This window comes from Clupea harengus, chromosome 15 (genome assembly GCF_900700415.2).
Source record: "Clupea harengus chromosome 15, Ch_v2.0.2, whole genome shotgun sequence".
Taxonomy (NCBI): Eukaryota; Metazoa; Chordata; class Actinopteri; order Clupeiformes; family Clupeidae; genus Clupea; species Clupea harengus.
This window is the reverse complement of record NC_045166.1, coordinates 2366752-2389251: the sequence shown is the minus strand read 5'-3', so window position 1 is coordinate 2389251 and position 22500 is coordinate 2366752. Positions and strand designations below refer to the sequence as shown.

At 43.2% G+C, this 22500-nt stretch overlaps 1 protein-coding gene across 1 annotated transcript in view; it reads right to left on the bottom strand.

Moving 5' to 3' along the window:
- LOC105897019 (exostosin-1) overlaps nucleotides 1–22500 on the bottom strand; it is a 235472-nt gene that overhangs the window by 22363 nt on the left and 190609 nt on the right. The window contains exons 3-8 of the mRNA XM_031581851.2: nucleotides 21401–21494; nucleotides 16985–17092; nucleotides 12079–12198; nucleotides 6936–7068; nucleotides 3276–3394; nucleotides 1535–1630 (exon numbers count right to left, since the gene is read on the bottom strand). Coding sequence (XP_031437711.1) covers nucleotides 1535–1630; nucleotides 3276–3394; nucleotides 6936–7068; nucleotides 12079–12198; nucleotides 16985–17092; nucleotides 21401–21494 — 670 coding nt within the window. The remainder of the gene's footprint in view (nucleotides 1–1534; nucleotides 1631–3275; nucleotides 3395–6935; nucleotides 7069–12078; nucleotides 12199–16984; nucleotides 17093–21400; nucleotides 21495–22500) is intronic.

Below are 22500 nucleotides of genomic sequence, written 5' to 3'. Positions count from 1 at the left end.
AATGACGAACCCGTTGCAAACACAATGGAGAGCTCCAGATATCCAGGCCACCAGTCCCAATTTGTGCTAGATTATCTGGGGAGGAGGTTTCGCTGGTCACATTCCAGCTCTGCTTTTGTTCTGAGTGTCTGAAGATATGTGAAGATTATTGCATGTTAATACAAGGTGCAAATGGGTTCAGAAAGAGCAATTGCTACACCTCTGTTTCCATAAGAAAAAAGTAAAGTAAAGTAAAGTAAAGTGGTTCTGACCAACACAATGAACAAATTGTTGAAATGTCTTCAGATTAAATGAAAGGCATTGACATAAAACAAATGATCTAGGCACTCTAAGCAGAAATAGACGAGAGAACAAAATGCATCAGAAACTCTCCTGAGGTGTGTGATAAGCCACTCAAATGTCTGTGTCAACCAATCAGGAAGTTTCCAAATAGATTCGGGCATTACTACACACTAGCCAAATGTTTTCTATGCAGACCACACTCTGAATAGTCTGGCGGACACCTGTAGTTGGTTGGTGGACGCTAAGTCTCGTGGAAGTTAACAAGAGCTGCTAACATTTCATCACGCACATCTGAGTGAAGGAAACATCTCCATATAAATCATTTGTTCCAACATTATGTTGATGACACCGGCTTCCGAGACTTGATTTCCACACGGAGCACAATTTCTAAGATAATGCATGAAAACATTGTGATTTGAATAAAGGCCTCCACTCAAGGCATCCATTTATGCCGAGCTACTGGAGGATGAAATAGCACTCAGACAAATGAAGATACTTTTTTGAAGAGAGTCTTGTAAGGATTCTTTAACTGAGGGTGACAGTGGTTTTTAAAGTAGTCTATAGCTAGGGGTTCAATCATGGAAACTCAAAATTGAATTGAATACATTATGGTGAATCACATTGGCAGCTACTACAGTCACAAGAGTCAACAGTTTAGAGATGTGCGTCATGTGACAGTCTTTTCGTTTGAAAAATAAAACAATTACTCGAAAACCAACCCCAAACCAAATATGCTGTTCCTGTTTGTGAGTATCTCTCATGATTATTTCACGCGACAGGACAGAAAATTGAAAAGCCTGCCTCTAAAAGGCTTAGAGACAACAACCAAAGCTCCAAACAGTTCCAAGACCACAAAGTGGAAATTCTTGCATTGTGTGACAGTGTCCTTTTACCTAGCACCTTCCATGACACGTTCTACCATACACTAATAGAATGAGGTAACACATGTCAGAAGAGATCAGTGATGAGGTAACACGTGTCAGAAGAGATCATCGATGATGTAACACGTGTCAGAAGAGATCAGTGATGAGGTAACACGTGTCAGAAGAGATCAGTGATGATGTAACACGTGTCAGAAGAGATCAGTGATGATGTAACACATGTGAGAAGAGATCATCGATGATGTAACACGTGTCAGAAGAGATCAGTGATGAGGTAACACATGTCAGAAGAGATCAGTGATGATGTAACACATGTCAGAAGAGATCATCGATGATGTAACACATGTGTGCTTTGGGCCCCACAGTCTTACCTTTCTTTCTCCCTCAATAACGGTGATAGGCACACTGGTGGAGGGCCACTTGCTCTTGGGAGGTAAAGGCTTGTCACAATTCCACAGCACTATGATCTGAAGGAGACACCACACAGATTAGTGAAACCAAGAGCCAATATGACAGCGTAATGGGACAAAATGTAAAATTTATATAAAACAAATCAGTTTAGGCAACAATTCAAACTGTCTGAGACCATAACTCCAGTCTCTTGAAGGGGTGCCTTTTTAAAGACTTTTAACATGACACTGTTTGAGTACTAGGTGCCTGGAGCGAGAGAGAGAGAGAGAGAGAGAGAGAGAGAGAGAGAGAGAGAGATAGAGAGAGCTCTCTGAATTATAGCTGATGATACTTTAATATTTCATATCTTTGTGTAGGTTTGTCAGATTTGGCACTGCTGTCTGCTGTAACAATACACTAGCAAATGGAAAATGTATTTGTTCATATCCATGATTGATAAAATGCGATCTGTATCTTCCACTTAGACACATTTACACTTGTTCTACACAAATTTCAGCCATGAATCAAGCGTAGCTTAGCTCAGGCGGGCCACGCTAGTCTGCCGTCTGCATAGCTCATCAACTGACACTCTGCTTATTCATCAGCACCAACCACAGTCACTCTCAAAACCAAGGCGGTCCGTTTAAGCCGGTCCTCCGTCATTCAGACTCCCCCTGCTGAGCTTGCTAATCAAACACCTGCCACCACCCCCGCTCCACCTCATGGCATTCACATGGTCATACTGCACGTCCACCGTGGATTTGTCATATTTAACCACAAGAATGAATGGTCTTTTTATTTATTCACACCACCCTGTGTTTACTTACCATATAATCACACACATTTGTTGTATTTGTTATCTGTATTGTATTTATCTTGTTGTTTTTGTTTTGTTGTTTTGTGTTTGCTTCACTAGTATGTTATTGCTTTGTAAATCATTGTTCTAAATATTATTTATTTATTATTTATAATATTTTAATAGCGGTTAAAGCCGCTGTACTATACTCCTATGCTTACCAGTATGATGAGCAGAAGTCTCTCTAAACTAAGCCAAGGATAATTGTTGCATGCTTCTCAATATAATAATACGTTGTAAATTGTTACTAGATGAGAGTGGTCCTGAGTGAAATATAATAGTATATGGCAAATGAATTCAAACAAAGAAATATTACCTTAAATTGGAAGCATGATTCAATAGGTTTAAGACCGTATTTAGACTGCACTGGAAGGACTTAGCTCAAAATTGAATTGAATACATTATGGTGAATCACGTTGGCAGCCACTCCAATCACAAGAGTCAACAGTTTAGAGATGTGCGTCATGTGACATTCTTTTCGTTTAAAGACAAAGAAATGACTCAATCTCTTAACAAACCAAATATGCTGTTTCTGTTTGTGAGTATCCATCATGATTATTTCACGCGACAGGACAGAAAAATGAAAAGCCTGCCTAAAAAAGAATTAGAGACAAGACAAAGTGGAAATTCTTGCATTGTGTGACAGTGTCCTTCTACCTAGCACCTTCCATGACACATTTGACTATATACTAATAGAATGAGTTAACACGTGTCAGAAGAGAAGGATACTGGAAAGGACTTAGCAGTATCAAGACTTAGTGTCATTGTCCAGCTATGTATACAGAATCCTTGCCCCCATATCCAGGAGAAGTAGGCTAGGGTCTGCTGCTACTGCATCCAGACATCCTGGCTGAGTGAACCCTCACCTGTGCACAGAACTTGGATTTGGCAACAGCGATGATGAGTTTGAGCACGGGCTGCAGCTGGGACTGGAGAGGAGTCACCACCTGGACCACTGCAGTGAACTCTAGGGACGGGCTTTTACCTGCAGGAAAACACATACACACACACACACACACACACACACACACACACACACACACACACACACACACACACACTTTTAACACACATGTCCTATCACCCAAGCTCCCGGGGTGCTGCTGCTCGATGCAGTGCTCCCTCTCCGGGTCGTGCTAAAAGCCTTCCAATCAATCTTGCAGACACGGGGTGCTGAACCGGGTGCTGAAGCGGGTCCCTCCTGTGAGCTGCACGGCTACTTTTCTATTTAAAGCGCGGCCCTCCAGATGGTGGCAGAGGTGAGGTGAGCCCCACCATCCATCCCTCTGCTTTCCCTCAGCAAGGTGGTTTCATTAAGACACTTCCTTGTCTTCTCTTCTGCTTTCTGCCTCATATATCTCTTTTTACTCTTCCTCCTCTCTCTCTCTCTTTCTCTCTGTCTCTCTCTATTTCATTCTCTCTCTGAGTGAGGGGTGGGTTAGCGTGATTCATTGCAACAAACATTTCCATCAGGTTTAATTCCCATCAGATCTGATTTACATTTGATTCCGCTAGTGACAGACATCTGAGACAGACACCATCAAAATGAAACATGTTCCATGTTCTAATTCGAGAACGGCAAGATTTTTCTAAGCTGTTACATAGCTGCACTTGATGAGGTGTTCTGCTATGTCCCTCAGACATTCCCCCAATTTGTGCTGGCCATCTTGAGAACTGTTCAAAGGCCCCTTTGAAAACCACTGTCACAGAAAGAGAAAACTATGGCTTGTTATCAAGGCCCACATTTTACTCCATCAAATACTCTCTGAGAACAAAAAACAGGGGAAGAAATTCAAGGCTTCTCGAGGACAAGCTATTCATTTCTCCACAAGCGCCTTTCCTCTGCATTGTTCACCATACCTTCAGAGTCATGACTCAGAGATGCCTGTCGAGCACTACCTACTCTGAACCTCGGCAAACAAAAAACAACAATGACCTAAACTACCACTTCACCGCGGTCTCCGGCAGCGTCCTTGGAGCGAGCTATGGGGAATGATGTGAGCCTGGGCACACCGCGGGGCTGCGGGCTGCTGAGCCGAGCCGAGCCGAGCCGAGCCGAGCCGCCGTGAGGTTAATGCACACTCTGGAGGAGGATGAGAGGCAGGGGAGGACACGAGTGGGGGAGTTCAGACGCAGCCCTTAACTCAGAGTGGACCTCACAGGGCTGACGGGGAGCGGCTTGTTCACATGATCGAAGAAAGGAGCCCACGCTGCTGCCAGCACACTGTGGCCGCCAACATCAGCAAATGAAGCAATTTGGAATGTGTGTGTGTGTGTGTGTGTGTGTGTGTGTGTGTGTGTGTGTGTGTGTGTGCGCGGACATGCTTGTGTGGGTGTGTGTGTGTGTGTGTGTGTGTGTGTGTGTGTGTGTGTGCGCGGACATGCTTGTGTGGGTGTGTGTGTGTGGGTGAGAGAGAGAGAGAGAGACATGGAGGGAGAGGTGTGTTTCATGTGTGTGTGTGTGTGAGGGAGGGTGTGTGTGTGTGAGAGAGAGATAGACAGGGAGGGAGAGGTGTGTTTGATGTGTGTGTGTGTGTGTGTGTGTGTGTGAGAGTGTGGGCCTGTCTCTGTACGGCAAAGAGTGCCGGAGAGCATGTGTGAACGACAGACATTCAGGGATACAGAAAGAGAGAGTGAGTGTCAGAGGGGGTTGACTTAAAGGACTGAGGAGAAATATTTACTTTTGGATCCAGGAGATTCTATCCGTGGGAAAAGTCTGATCCACACAAGCATTTTCATATAACAAGGCAGCTCTGGTCATGTGACGTGTGGCCAGCAGGTTCAGCTCAGGGCAGTTTAACAAGAGGGGCAATGTAATGGTGAAAACCTGTATACTGACATCTCATTAATCTCCTTTCAGGAAAAGTCAATCTGTTCATTAAACAGCTAGAGGCTAAAGGATAAATAATTTGAGCTCTCTCTCTCTCTTTCACTGTTCCTCGCTCACAGGGGTCCAATAACAGAGTTTCAGGGAGTTTCTCAAAAAAACAACTTGAGAGAATTAGAGTGCAAATGAACTTTAGTAAAACGCTCATACTCCAAAGTAAACAAATCTGCCAGGATACGTTTACTACCAAACTTCACAGCCTCTCATAGTTTATTTGAATTCAAAAGGAATTCATTGGAGAGCATCAACAGAAGGAGATGCCAAAAACAAATCAAAGTAATCAAAATAAAACATGAATCTCTAAAACAAAGTTTGGTGAAAACAGCCATGGATAAACCCCTCAGGTTCAATGAAATACTTCTGAAAGTATGAAAGAGTTTGAAAGAAATCTTTTCATTATCCGTCATCAAAATTATGATAAGTAGCTCAAGGGTTCCTCATTAATTAATTCAACTGTAATGGCATGTCAATCATGGGGTCTCAATCAAGGTTTTTTGTCATTTCCATGGATCCGCCTCTGGAAATGTTTTGCCAAAATGTTCCACCAGCTCAGCTACACGTCAGAACTGTGGCACTGAACTGTATTAGTGTGTGTCTTGTCCTCAGCACTGCACCAGAGATGCTGATTTACTATGCAAGTCAGAAAACCAAGGCCTTTTTTTCCATCCATACTGTTCCTCTGGATACGTTCAAAGATCCCTCCTCTCTCTCTCTGTCGCTATCTATCTATCTATCTATCTATCTATCTATCTATCTATCTATATCTGTTTCTGTGTCTATCTAGTTCATAGAAATGTATAGCCATCTATCTATTTGTTTGACTTGTTGTTGTGGTGCTGCTGCTGCATCCTGGGTGAATGGTGTACGCTATGCAGAGGGGGGGGGGCTGTTACTGCAGCCTGGGTGAATGGTGTACGCTATACAGAGGGGAGGGCCTGCTGCATCCTGGGTAAATGGTGTACGCTATGCAGAGGGGAGGGCCTGCTGCTGTAAGTGATAGATGTGATGTGTGAAGGGAGGTCTCAGAGGTTAGTGTCATTATAAGGATGGGCGCTGATTCTCCACGCATAGCTGACTGTTTATCAAGGACCAACCAAGCATAACGCAGAGTGATTCTTTGTTTAATGGGACTTGATCAAAAGCGATGTCTATCTTCAAAGGGGCTGGATGTCATGAGATGAGAATAAATGAGAGAAATAAAGACGCTCTGTGTTATTGAACTGTGATGTGAGTTTATCAACATGTCTGAAGATCCTCCTCATTGCCTCATAGCTGAACTCTGATTGACTTTCCACCTTGAGACCTTAATAGGTCTTAAAATATTGCACACATCCCGAGTCTCTGTCCATTACACAAGCACAGAACATGTGGTAGTACCATATCATCAACAGACTCAACATGGACTAATAGAATAAAGGCATACATTACATGGCAGCAAGGTGTTTCCACCCTATCATTAATCTGGGATTAACAAGCAAAATACTACATGTTCAAATAATGCCTCTGAATTACATCAACCCAGTCAAATGTGGTAATTTGATGCATTTACAATCAACTATTAAATAACACAACACACATGATAACAACAATACACAACAGCGCACATACTAAACATGCTGTTGGGTCCGTATGAACTCACCCAGCAGAGAGTAGTAGAAGGGGAACATTGAAGGGTCTGTGGAGAACTGTGGCAAGGCGTACAGTCCACCAGGCAGAGAATTCCACATCAGTCTGCTTCTTGATATGTGTGAATGTATTCGGTCCCGGATTATCTGTGGTAAATAAAACAATATATAAACAAACAATAGACCCAATAGACCCGGATTATCTGTGGTAAATAAAACAATATATAAACAAACAATAGACCCAATAGACCAGGGGGGTATTCGTCGTAGCTCGCTAAACGGTTTATCGAGCTAATTTTCAGGCTAAGATAAAAAACGCCCCTCTTTTTGGTTCGTGGAAGCAACTTTTGATAAATCACCATAGTTACATATCGATTAGCACTAACCTGCTCCAGGGCAGGCTAACTTAAGTGTAGCTGGATAAGCTTGCCACACCCCCGGAAAAAGGAGGGATCCCATTGACCAAGGACTGATATTAGAGTTAGATTAGCGGAGGGAGAGAGTTCTTTGCGATCGCCAAGATCCATTATTCTTGTATGAGCGCTACCGATTCAGCCGACAAGGAATCATTCATTTACAAGACCTTCTCGAGTCATTTATTGCAAACACCACATTGACTGTCTTGCGCTTTTTTGCGAGTGGTACATTTTTGTAGTGTCGGTGATGCGGAGAACAAAGCACTCATAATTATATGAGTGTTATTAGTACACCATAGCATATCATTATTGTAGAAAATGATTACGGTGGACTCATGATAAGAATAGAGAGAAATACAGACAATTTATTTTCACTGCTTCAATTTATTGCATTTGTTATTAATACATTTAGTCATTTAACAGACGCTTTTATTCAAAGCGACTTCCAAGGAAATGTAAAACTACATCGAGGAAGGAGGTGAGGGGATTTGAACTAGCAACCATGCAGATTCAAACCGGTAGAGGAAACCTCTGTACCAGCTGACACTTGCCGTCAGGTATTCATACATAGATATCACCCTATAAACATCCCAACACACCTTGCTCTCACAGCGGTGGTGGTGTTGAATTTTGCCATGATTATGGTCTTGTATTCTTCATAAGCGTTCATGTTCATCTCCTACTCGCCAGCGGAGAAAAAAAGAGCCCTTTTCTTTGAGTTTAGAACCATTATACCGTTAGAAAATCATGGTTTTGGTGATCGACCTTTCCTGCCTTTTGAAGTAGGACGTGCACGCGCAAATGCCATGATAACTTTAGCCTGCTTGAAATTAACCACATGATTAGGATCAGCTCGCTAATCTTAACGGGCTAAAAGGCCAATTGATTAATTTAGCTTCAATCCTACGACGAACGTACCCCTGGATTATCTGTGGTAAATAAAACAGTATATAAACAAACAATAGACCCAATAGACCTGGATTATCTGTGGTAAATAAAACAGTATATAAACAAAAAGTATACCGAAAACAAACAACAGCAGAAGAGAGAGTGCTGAGGCTGGATGAACACTGTTGTGTGCCTATCCCACCCATGGGCACAGGTAACACCTTTAACACAGGGCAATGGTAAAACCCCATGTGCAAATGAATGCCAACATGTTTGCCAAATGCCATCCAGGTCTGAATGGTGCCGGAATAATGAAGTCATTGTGATGCTAAATACTGTACACACACACCCTGCATATGAGAGCCATGGAGAGTCAAGCGCTTTGGCAACATGGGAGCTTTGATAGCATTGATGCATAGTGAGATTGTGGACATCTTGATCTTGATATCTGCTTTCAATAGCATCTTTTCAGATACATAGAGAAATAGCAGAAATGTAACTCTCCTTAGCCCAATCTAACTATAACTCAGTAGAAGCAGGCTGTATCTGTCTTCTCACAACACAAGACAACACATAAATCAAAACCTCTCAAGCATGAATAAAGCACAGTATGTGTTTTGGTGGGATACATCCAGAAAGACACTGGAGATATCCTAAAATAGACCAGCTGCCCCATTCCTGTTCTTGGCTGTTGGCTCTTGGCTCTAAAGACAGAACCGTCCATATGGACACTTACCTCTCTCTGTCAGTCTTCCTCTCCCTCCCTCTATCCCTCTCTCTCTCCCTCCCTCTCTCTCTCCCCCCCCCCCCACCTCTCCCCTTTCCCCCTCCTGCTGCTTAGAGTCCTACCTGTTCCCTGTCTCTCTCATAGACAGGGACTGCTGGTCTTAATTAAGATCATTGAGGGAGTCTAATTAGCGAACCCAACTCGTTTAGAGCTGTCCCCTTCCTTCCCTTTAGTTCTCCACACATATGTGTAGTTCCTTCGCGTTGCTTAAGATATTTCCTGGGCCAAAAGAGGGATGATTTATGAACTGGCTGTGCAGCTGGTTTGGGAGAGACAGACTCCCCGGTATGTGCACTCGGAGTGTGCATCGTTTGATGAGCAACACAGCATTGTGGTTTTTGTTTTTTTCTTCACAGCTGAGTGATTGTACCTGAGCCAGTTTTGACCAAAAGTAAAAAAACATCCGGAAAAAAAGCAAACCAACATCAATCCCGCCAATATCATCAAGCAGCCAACCAAACAAACACATAAACATAAACATAAACAGAGCTCAACTCGTGGTCCCCCCGTGAGCGTGGAGGGCACTGAGGCGAGCGCTGCTGTTTGCTGACTTCCTCTCTTTGCACAGAATTGCCTGGCACTTACCCCCAGCCCGCTAACCCTCAAAGGAGACGGCAGACCACTCGCTGGGCTGCTTAGGATGCCTCATTTCCTCCATGTTGGCAGTCTGCAGGTACCAGCGAGCGCTTAACATGTCGGGACAAAAGAGTGCGGCTTTGGGGGATGGGGGGGGGGGGGGGGGGTGGGTGAGGGGGTGCCTGAAACACACACCTGGTGATCTGGCAGCCCATAAGACAGAAAGTGTGGATTCTACAGAGGGTCTTTCAACCAATCTCCCTCTTTGTACATCTGCACTCTCTCTCAGCATCTTGTTTTTCTATTTAGCATCATCCATTCCTCCCTCTCTCTACCTCTCTCCACGTCTCTGGCTTCCCTTCTTCATTATGTATGGGCAAGGTGTCCCATGTGTCATGGGAAAGTAATTCCAAACAGAAATGATTAGCTGTTGGTTGACACAAAACAAATCATGTAAGGTCGAATGTGTGATGATATTTTTTATTTAGTGACGAAACCAATCATACCAGGAAATATGCAGCAGTAGCTTGAAATGACCATGGTGTATTCAAGAAGGAGATAGCTGGGGTTGAGGTTATATGGCAAAAATGTGTATTTTCATTAGCACTATTCAATTAATGCTTAAGCACTTACTGATGGCCTTAACAGAAAGTCCTTGGTGGTTCAGTAGAAATTTCCAGTGGCAAATGAAGTGAATGCATAAAATACACACTCACAGCACTCGAAACACTTTCATTTATGCCTAAAATACACAGACTCACAGACACTCAAAACACTTTAATTTATGCCTAAAATCTACCAATGGTGGGGAAGCTATACAAGCTGTTGCAGCCTGCTGCTGGGGCTAACTGGGGGATTGAGTATGTGACTCAATGACACTTCCACAAAGAGGCAGGAGGAGCTGGCCAGGAACCAGTAACCGTATGATGCTTTCCTTAACTATACTACTGTTGGCAGTGCTAGCAGGAACCAGGAACCTTATGATGCTAGCCTTAACTATACTACTGTTGGCAGTGTTAGCAGGTAGACCTCATTACTGCTTTAACCATTTTAATTACAGCCTCAAACGGCTAAATTAAATACAAAATATATTTCTGTACACATGAGATTCCCCTGACGTTCCCTGTGTCCCCCTCACGTCAACACATACTGTGTACAACTGCTCGAAGAAGAAGAGGTTTTCTAAAGCAGCTCTGATTTAAAACAGTTGGAGGCCTAAGCCCAGAGAAGCGTTAACCTGACCTGTCACAACAGCACATCCATCATAGTCCAGAGACACACACCAGCGCGAGGACAGTGCCTGTTAAACCATGCCTGTTTCCATGCCAATGCTAATTGACTCGGACCAAAAATGAATCATTATCAATAACACAGACGGGAGGAGGTCAATCAAGGGTGGCCTTATTGGCTTTGGAGGATGGGAATGATTCATACTGTGCCAAATGATTCCTCCCAGTCTCTGCCTGCTCCTCCATTAAGCCCAAGCCTTTCTCATTGAGAACGATGTGCATTGACACACAAACTCCTCCAAGTCCTGCTGCTGCTCCTGTGACTCCTTCTCTAACCCCAGGCGTCTTTTTCTCGACCAAAACATCAGACATTTCCCACTCAGAAGGCATTGATTTTTATATCTTTTAGTAACCATAGATATGCTACTTGACAAGGCTCTCACCCCAGAAGTTCACTTTTTCATTTAAGCACTGAATGAACTCATTCATTCTCATTAATTTTGGGGAATAATGGAAACGCCTCTGTAAGTACATAGCTCAGTACTTCCAACTGCAGAGTTTATGAATAGTCAGAATTTGCCTGGTTATGGCTGGCTATCGATTGGTTAGGGCAGAAATTCTTGTCAAGAGTTGCATTCATACGTCCATTTTCAGTTCAAAATAAGTGAATAAAGTTGCACTATACCAAAGGCAGTATCTTGAATATAGTATTAGTAAGAAGACTGCTGATGATACACTGCCAAGAATCTGATTGAAGGCCTGGTAGTGAGCGTTTCATTAAGCATGGAATGGTAGTGGCGATGACTGAACCTGCATGTAGATGGAGTGTGATGAAAGCCTTGAGCTTGTTTTTGAACTTCCTCAGGTGAATTATAGAGAGAGAGAGAGAGAGAGAGGGAGCGAAAGGTACAAAAAAGAGGCAGACAGATAGAAATGGGAAAAACAGAGTAACAAAAGTGCCAAACTGAACTGGGGTCTCCATAATGAGTTGCCCTGCTGTAAAAAACAGCGGTCTAAACCTGAGTGAGAATCAGGAGCATAGCGGCTAAAGCTCCCGAGCAGCACCCCATCAATTCATGCTCTCCACGTTTTGCACATTATAAAAGGGGCCATCCATTATCACCACAGCTTCCTGTCTGGCCCTGACCGCCCCCCCCCCCCCCCCCCCCCCCCCCCATCCCATCTCACCCCCCCCGCCCCTACCTCCCATACCCCCACACATCCTACCAGCAGACGGGCTCTGGGAAAAAGAAGCACTTACCTCTAATGTAGTTAATACTATTTTTGCGACTGAAGAAAAATAGGCATCCCACAGGAACTGAGTCTGTTGCCTGAGTGCCAATATTCTGTCATGGTCCACTGATCTGGTAATTGAAGGGATCTGCAAAGAGAGAAGAGAAGAGAAGAGAAGAGAAAGGTGAGAAAGAGAAAAAGATGTGTGAGAAATCAAATATGCTTGACCACAGAAGGGGAATGTAGTTTGCTCCGCAGGAATGAATAACAGAAATAAAATATAATCTTGCATTCTGAAAGAAATGGTCTTGATCACTGTTATAGCACATACCACTATAGTAACAGCAACACACAATAAAATACAACACAACACAATACAAATAATACAATACTATATCATGGTATAATACATATTTCTACAAAAATCATGATTCTTCATGAAGGTCATGTTCCATTCCAACCCTATATTCAGCTTCCCCAAGAGGGTCTATGGTGACAGATCGCTCCCTAAGGATCCCTGGTGGCCTTTACAGTCTTTAGAGGCCAACGCTCTGTGGCTTCTGGGAGTAACAGGCAACACGGCTATCTTTATTTTTAGTGCCACCCAAATGTTGGGGAGTAAATTGTTGTCAGTGTGTGTGTGTGTGTGTGTGTGTGTGTGTGTGTGTGTGTGTGTGTGTGTACGTGTAACTATGCAAATAAATAAGTAAACAAATAAAGCTGGCCTGGTGAGAAGCTGTCACAGCACCAAAGCATAAACAGTAAACATGCATGTTTGTGAGAGAGAATTTGTGTGTGGTGTGTTTTTATCTCTGTAAGGGCACACTTGGATGTGACTACCTCTGTGTGCATGTTTGAGTGTGTATGCACGTGTTTTTGTGCTTCTTAGATTTTTGTGTCTCTCTGTGTATATGTGTGTGCGTGCATGTGTGTGTGTGCGCGAGAGTCAGAGACAGTGCATGTTTGTGTGTGTGTGTGTGTGTGTGTGTATGTGCATGTGCGTGCATGTGTCTGTGTGTGTGTGTGTGAGACAGACAGAGAGTGCATGTGTGTATGTGTGTGTGTATGTGTGTTTATGTGTATATGCGTGCCTCTCTGTGTGTGTATTTGTGTGTGTGTGTGTGTGTGTGTGTGTGTCTCTCTGTGTGTGTGTGTGTGTGTCTCTGTGTGTGTGTGTGTCTCTCTTTGTGTGTGTGTGTGTGTGTGTGTGTGTGTGTGTGTGTGTGTGGAGTGTCAGGGGGAGTGGTGTCAGACCCCCTGGCTGGCAGAGAATGCTGCTCCTTGTGTTTGCTGTGTGTGTGTGTGTGTGTGTGCGTGTGTGTGCGTGTGTGTGTGTGTGTGTGTGTGTGTGTGTGCTGCAGTGTTGCTGCCACTTCCCTCTGTGCTCCTCCCCAGCGCTGTGTGATGAATTATAGAGAAAAACACGGGCAAACACAAGATACATGATGTGACACACAGCGGGACGGGAGTGAGGGGCAGGCTGGGGGAAGAAAAAGAATCTGGTTTTTTCCCTCCTTTTAGTTGATAAAAACACACGGGGTTAAGGCTCCCCGATCCTCACGCTACCGTGCCTGAGCGAGGAGCGTGGGCAGACCTGCGAGTGGGTCGGCTGACAGCACTCAGAGTTTTAATAAACTCAGACACGGGATGTAAATAAATCAAATTAAATGGCGAGCCCCCTACCCTACTCTCTACTCCCCCCTCCCCCGCTGCCCACCACTGCTGTTTATGGGTCTACTCTATAGGGGGGAATACATGAGTACGATTAAGAGAGAGAGAGAGAGAGAGAGAGAGAAAGAGAGAGAGAGAGATAGTGTGTGTGTGTGTGTGTGTGTGTGTGAGAGAGAGTATGGTCTGTGGGTGGAACAAGTTTGTCACTGTGATTGGGTACACACTCTTGTGTCTGCATCTATGCTGGTGTCTGTGCAGGCTGTGTGTGTGTGTGTGTGTACCTGGGATCCTATATATATTGTGTATTTGTGTGTTTGTGAACATCTCAGTAGGTAAGAGGACCCCCCCCCCCCCTCGCCTCGTCTCTGTGGGGGTGCTGAGCCCCTCTGTGTATTGCATTGGGTTTTCTGCGGTTCATTCCTCAGTATAATTGAATGTAATGAGATTCTATTCCCCCAGCAGGTGCAGCAACTCAATTGCAATATGGAATTAGAGCGCCGTGTGTGTTTTTCCACTCTCTCCTCTTAATCCAGCTGCCTTCTTCATGGGCTGAAGTGTTGAGAGGGGAGAGGGCGGCTCATTAGAATAACCTTGGATATTGTTCTTCATCCTGACACCTTGAACACTGTCTGACTTTAATGGCTACGGTTTGCTCGTTTGGTGAAATATACAGCCTCTATTTGCTCTTAGATTGTTGATGAAACCAGCACTTTTTTTCCCTGATTGTGAGATAAAAAAAAATTATTTTCATGCTGAATTTTTCTTTTAAGTGTAAATGAATGGTAAAAACCAGTAACGATATTGTTTTCATCTCCAAACAGCACTCTACGCAGCAAACCATGACCTGTGAACATAAATAAATCAACAAAGAATTAAACATGCCTGGTGAATTTCAAAAGAAAATGCAGCTATGTGGGTATCAGGAAATCAAAGCAAAGAAAAGTACTAACTTTTCATCATTCAAAAACTAAATATTAATGTTTCTATTTCCCCCAAGGTCAAGGATGCACTTTATCTCCACATGAAAATCCATTTATATCTCAACGAATTAAGAGCCAATTAATTGAGTCTGCATTGTGTTCGCCGTGATCTCACGCTGGCATCCCACTGTGTAAAGACAATGGAATATTTTAATATTCCATTTTCAAGAGGTCCACTTTGTTAAGACAATATGACAATTACCACACGGTTATTATGGCAAGCACACTTCCTGTGTAGGTGGAGGGGACGAGGAATAGCTGGCTTTCGTAAATAGCTTACACACAATGGCGAGTAATCAGTAATAATTATGGGGACATGAATTGAAGCCACTCACAGCTTTTAATAGGCCCGTGCTTTATGCAGTTTGATTGTCTGGATGCAAATCAAATGGAATGAAAGCCCCTGTCTGTGTCAGAAACGGAGAAAGATGGAGATCTCACAAGCCATATGAGATCAATGGATGACATACAGGCCCATTTATTAATTGTTATAATTTATTAAGCCATGAAAGGACATATATATATATATATATATATATATATATATATATATATATATATAGAGAGAGAGAGACAGAGAGAGAGAGAGAGGGGAGGGGGAGGGTAAGGAGGAATAGAGAGAGAGTGAGAGAGGAATAGAGAGAGAGAGAGAGAGAGAGAGGAAGGAATAGAGAGGGAAATAGAGAGATAGAGAGAGAGAGAGATAGAGAGAGGAATAGAGAGCGAGAGATGCAGAGACTAAAACCTTTTAGTTCAATTTCCTTCCTTACTTCCTCCTTTCTCTCACTATCCCTCCGGCTTTCTTCTTTTCATTCTAATATCCTCATTGTCTTTCATGTCTTTGGTGACATTTTGCCTCTCATATTTCAAAAATCCCCCAGCTTTTGCCACATTAATTACCACTCTCCCTCCTAGCCATGAATGGCCAGAGAGGTACCAACTGTTAATAAGTTCAGTAATTAAAGCGTATAAATATCATACATCTTACAGGATGTAGCCATAATTAATGGAATGGAGGTTTATTGATATAGGGGCATTTGGCTGGAAGGGACACTACTGTAGGTAGAGAGAAATGAGGAGGGGAGAACTGGATTAATGTGTTCAGGTAGTGTGGCATTGGACCAACCATGTCTCTCTCTCTCTCTATCTCTCTCCCTCTTTCTCTCCCTCTTTCTCTCCCTCTCTCTCTCTCTCTCTCTCTCTCTCTCTTTCGCTACCTTCTGTGGAAACAAGTCACCAAAGAACACACAATCTTATCACTCTCCCATTGTGGACATAAAGAAGGTCAAGGTTAATTAAAAAATGATAATTAAGGAGCAGCAAAAAGATTGTACTGGGGAGCACTGAAACATGTTGGAGCATAATATTTGGAATTTGAAATTTAAAGAAAGGAAAATGGTTGGAATGTATCTAGGATTTCAGGAACGTCTAAAAAGAAGCAAAGAAGTAATGACATTCAGGTGGCATGTGAAATGATACAAAGACCATGGAGATTGTAAAGCGAGCCATTGCATTCCTTTGAAGGCACAATAGCCGCATGTTTCACATGCTCAGGAAACTCTGCTAAGGAGAAGACTCATAAGTGGGCACCTTGAAACATCAGGGTCAAAAGATATTACGGAGAGAAAAATGGCCCATCATTATTTGTAAATACATCTTACCATGATCCACACAAATTCAACGATTTCAAAATGTGTTTTTCTATCTGCAAACATAAAACTCTTTACTTGTGACTTATATGGTTGAATGCATGTGTTTGATCCAATTTACACACAGAATTACAAATTTGCAAATTTGACAACAAATGCAAAGTATATATTTAGAAAATAGACATCAATTTGTGTGTTCATTCAAATGAGAACTTACATGTCACAAGTAAGGAGTTCTGTGTTTGTGGATAGAAAAACACATTTGTAAATCGTTGAGTATTATGACACATTTATTTTTCCATATCTTATGACTCCCCACCAAGATGATTAACAACAAGCTTGTAAATCATTTGCACTGTTTGAATGAGTGGATCATTTGTTCAACTTTACATGATGGTACTCTTTAAGTGATGCTCCCAGATAAGCAGTTACATCTGACATTTTACACACTTGAAAACCCAGTTAAATACCCTTGTGCACATCCCTGATGCCTCATACTCAAACACATCTATCTACAGACTGTCTTTACTGAGCCAGAGTAAACATTCTGAAGTGCCCACATCATGCCACAGTGTTGCCGTGGCGACTAATAAAGCCACCTGTCCGAGTTGGAATGAGTGAGGTTAGGGTGTACCTGTAGCAGGAGCCTCTCGTCACCGATGATGGCTGCTTTGTTCCAGTCGATGATCTCAGAGAAGGGCAGCTCCCAGCCATTACTGAGTAACACTGGGATACAGGCAGCCTGGGCAGAGGGAGTCAAAGGACAGGGCTGTAGATTGAAGTCATGGTAACATGGAACATGTGGCAAGCATTTCAGTAACCATGCCAACGACACCATCATTTTATTTGTAATGTATTTCTATTTGTAATGTGCCAGAATGGACATCACTTCACTTCACTTTAGGACAAAATATGAATCCTGATAATATACGCTTTAAAATGGTTTTGTTTTGATTCTTAATTGGGACTGATTAACGCAGTTCCCAATGCAATTGCAAGTGCAATTATTTTCCTATAACAGGACGGCTAACACCACAACTTGGTTAAGGTGGAAGTGTTTGCACAATGTGTGGCAAAATATAATGTGGGTTGCCACCCCAGATAGTGGATTTCATATAAAAGAGGACTAGCACTTTCATGGGAACCCACACATCTAAACCCAGACCGGCTTTAATGCAGTTCCAAACACAGAGCAGGACGCTGCGGCTAAAATGATGAGTGAGGATTTCATTTAAGAAATAAATTGGCTGCTAATAATGTTTTTGTTTATGTTCCATTGTTAATTGAAGCAGTAACCTCAACGATTACTCATTACATTGACGTTTCTTCTCATTTCTGTTTCTATGCTGAACGAATCAGACACTCCCCTCGCACCCACCCCCCCACCCCCCCACCCCCCCTGGAACCCAGACATCCATCAGTGATATCAGTGACACGTGCACTTTCCCGACTCCTAGCTCAAATACTGCTGATAAAAAGTGAACGTAAATGATAAAAATCATTTTTTAACAAGACAGACGGTATATTAAATGCGCTGTGACGTTTAGATGTGCCATTGTATTTAATGGATAAAGCCGCTTTTGTCAGTCACACCCATTCTATTTAATAATGTCATAACGATAATGTTAATGACTTCATATTATTTGCTCTTCTATGGATTTTCCCATCTCAAAAAGATAGCCTTCTCTACCTAAAAGGAGACAGCATTTGGGCATGTCATTTGGCATTGGGTTTGGTTTGGCGTTTGTCACTGTGCTTCCCACCTGTCATAATGATCATGTTTCATCACGACCATGAGGTAAGAAACACATGATAAAGGATTGGATGAGCACATGGTCTGATCACTCCCCATCATGTATATTGCACCTCACCAGAATCTACAGTATTTACACCTACTGTACCGGATTGGGTCTATAAATAATACAAATAGTTCTGTAGACTTATAGAATGTGTTCCAAGCATGGCATAGCACCTGTCATCAAATCAAATCAAATCAAATCAAACTTTATTTGTACGGCGCATTTCATACAAGGAGGTAACACAATGCGCCTCACAGTAGGAAAGAAAGGGGGGGGGGGTTACAAACACTTGTAAAAAACACACAGATTTTCTAGAGATAAATAAATAAAATAAAATAAACGTACTAACCGCACTGGCACCGTAAAGGACTACTCAGCACGGTCATTGTCAAACTAAGAGACAGCTGCTGGGGGGGGGGGGGGTTACAAACACTTGATCCAAACCTATGTCAGTTACATCCAGTTACATCAGCCTTTATTGTAAAATTCTAGAAGGCATTATGGATATAATGGTGTCATATCCGTCAGGTTACGGATGGAACCCACATAAGAGAAATCCATAGACCGGTGCATTAAAGCACTGTGACAAAAGCACCATTGTTCTCTCAAACCAGCTACAAAAGGAGTCATACTTGTGATTCATCTAAACCCCCATTTGGCTTTGCCTGAAAGAAAACACCGGAAACAAAATAGAGTCATTCCACTTTCATTAGTCCCAGATGATGAGCCTGCGTCAAGTGACAAGGTTTTAACGTTCACAAAGACGACTTCACATGCAAAGGCAAACTACCCGAAGCGCTGGTGTGCTTAAAAAAAAACACTCTCTCTTTGTGGAATTGAAATGGACCTGAAAGTGCTTGTAAGGGGCTTACAAGGGCCTGTAGAAAGTAAATGTAATGATTACAAAAGATCAGACTTAGTCATTTGTCTGAGATAAAATGTGCATTATGCTCTACATGAATCAACTCAACAGACACAGCCACCGCACACTAAACAGCAACATGTCATGCTGCAGTAATTACTGGTATCAGACTTTAAGCTGCATCTCCATCTTCCTCTATGCGGGGGAGGGATGCTATGTGATTCTGTAGATCTAAAGTGCATGAATCAGCTCAAGCATGCACAGCTGTGAGAAGAACTGGTTTGTCCACTTTTGTCCAGTGTAAAATCCTCACGCTGTGCTCCTAGGATCATTAAAAGCTGACACTGATTTGAGATTTAAGGAGGCAGCGATTGCTGTTGAGTCTGGGCTTCCATCTCTAGCTGCTCTAAATCCTCTTCAGAAGGGTGAACTGCACAGTCCTGGAGTAGCAAAGCTCAAGTAGCTCACTGGAAGTCAAAACAGTAGCTGTCGAACTTCACTTCCTGCAGTATGAAAAAGCATAGCCCCCATCTTAAGTGTGGAGTAGAGAGAAGTGATGCTTTTGTCGTAATCATTAAAGATGGGAACATCTCAGGGTACTGCTTGTAACTTCTGGAGAGAAACACTTTAAAAGCTGGCACCTTCAACAGCTTTTTGCATTGATTGGCTTCTATCAGGATCCTTGCTAATAGTGTCAAAGCCCTGCAGTACAAGCAGTCAGCATCTAAGAGTTAAAGGACAACCTCAATGACACTAAGAAATATAAAGATTTGGTTCTACTTACAGTTAGGGCTAGAGCTGAGGTTCGTGGAAGGTGAGAGTTACGCTTTACTTGGCTGAAACCTTGTTTAGAATTCAGTTTGAATTGGCAGTTAGAATTGCACATGGCACTCAGTGTAAACATAGGCTATTAAGACGTATGCTATCACCCAGTGCTTAAGGCAGGTACTATGAACTCCCTCAGAAGAACACAGACACCCCTCCCCTTCTAGATGGACAGAAAAACAAAAAAAAACTGAAAACAACACTGCAAGCAGGCAGCTAGCTGAGTCAGAGACACCTCCCCTCCCTCTTCTCTCCTCTCCTCTCTTCTCCTCTCCTCCCTCCTCCAACACCCAACCATCTGCATGGCTGCCCTCCTTATTGTGGGGAGCGGCGATGATAAATTGAGTGTGAGTGCGGATGCTGCTGTTCAATCTGTGTCACACCTAAAAGCCCTTTGATGTTCTCCCCTCAGAGGTGGGCCTCAGACATCTAAATAAATAAATAATAATATATAATAAATAAAAGTGAAATCACTGGAGACTGGTCCAGCATGGTTACTGATTGAAGATGCTGGTTTTTTTTGTGTGTTTGTTGTCATGACAATAATCTTTGAAATGATGACCAAGAGTGCAGCCTTGGTAACCGTTCACTGAAAATGTGTCCACTTTGTGTCAGGATCCCGAGTAAGTTTATTTCCCAATAATCACAACCTGACTATACATTATTCCTGACTTGGTTTTTTTCCTGGCATGCTTTAATAAGCTGAAGTGTGCTTGTAAGCCCTATTTCAAAGGTTAACCTGTGACATAAACAAATCAAATAAAAAGCTGCTTTGCTTCGCTGGACGTTCTGCGGTCAACATGGCTGGCACGCTCAATTTAGCCGGAGCACTTTGTGGGTGCAAGCAGCTATAAACCATGTCCTCTAATGAAAAGCTTTACCTTAGTAATGGGACACAGAAATTGCAGAGGGTTTATGAGGCATTTAGAGGTGTTTCAATAAAGTCCTCATCTAGATTACTTAAACCGGCTTAATGAACACCATTTAACTGTCTGAGAAAAGAAATGAGAGGGAGAGAGCCAGGGATAGGGACAGGAAGAGGGAGAAAGATAGAGGGAGGGTACAGATAAAGAGAGAGAGGACATGACTAAGAGAGGAAGAGAGAAAGAGATGGATAGATACACAGAGGGGAGGAAAAAGGGAAACAGCGAAAAGAATATCAATACAAAAACAATAAAAAAAGAGGACGATGAGGGGACAGGGAGAGTAAGAAAAAGGCAAAAGATAAAAATAAACTAAGTGTGGGGAGGGAGGGAGAGAAAGACTAGGTACTAATGAAAGTGGGTGGTATGGAGCGAGGGAGATAAAAATAGTCTGAATCTGTATCTACTATACAGAAGGGCTTCTTGGGTTGTTTATGAAAAGATGACAGCTTGTCAATACCAATAAGCCAAACACCAGTGCTCTCGACCCAGAGGGTTTGCAAAAACATCTCGCCATAACCTCGCCTGCCGACGACATGAACGACCACAGGGAACCACTCAAGTGGAGGGGGGTTGGGGGTGGGGGCATGGGGATGGGATGGGAGCCTTGGAGGGAGGAGAACTTTAAAAAAAACACACACCTGCAGGGCCTCCAGGAACCGAAAAGAGCCCAGGCGCCGACCTCGAGGGACCAGGCAGAAACTAGAATTATGGAGCAGCTCCTGGTAGTCGAACCTGCAGGTGAGCAGAGGAGAGAGAGACAGAGTAAGAGAGATGAGCTGTCAAATTAATCTCTCACACACACACACACACACACACACACACACACACACACACACACACACACACACACACACACACACACACACACACACACACACACACACACACACACACACACACACACACACCCAATGGCACCAACACCTTCCAGTCACCAGCTGTGAGTTCCTGAGACAGGAGCATGACAACACATATTATAAATACAACTGCCAAGACTCCAGAGGGGGCCTTCTAGAAGCAACATCTCTGCAGTCATCATTGCCACAACAGTGGACATGATCGCATCTATGTGGAAAGGAGATTAAAGGTGTTTCCATTAAACGCTGAATCTAAAATAGCTTAGTAGAAAATAGTGTTCCTCATTCCAGCGACTCTGAATTCATAAATGATATAAATGACCTATTCAAATAAATGTACGAAACTTCTTTGGTCTGCTGCAGGTGGGATGGGGAGTTTTTGACACACAAGATTTTTCGCCATATGAATCTGACCTTTTCCACCTGTGTCAAATTGATTGGCAAACCCTTTTTGTTCTTCAAAGAGGAAATACCTCGCTCCATGGGAGGCGGGAGATTAATGGAGGCTGAAGCTCAGGCGATAACACAAATTCTGGGAAATGAGTTGTCCAAGAAAAAACATCTTCAGATTCTCTGAGACATTCCCGGAATGTCAACAAATGGTCTAAAAATCGACAATAAAAATCCCCCCAGGCCCACGAAAGGAAAGATCTTTCAGTAAATCGTCTCCGAATCCGTCACCAAATCCCTTGAAGAGAGCACACATGCACTGAACTGAAGACAGCACAAGACCGATCTCCTGCACCTCCTCTTTGGCTTCCACCATCTCTGTGTGCCAACCACCACAGGCCTAGCGGATGCGGGGCTGATTTACGCCCGTGTGCGCCTCGGGCCGCCCGCCCGCCCAAGTGGCCCAGTGAAACGAGCACGAGAAGCAGCTG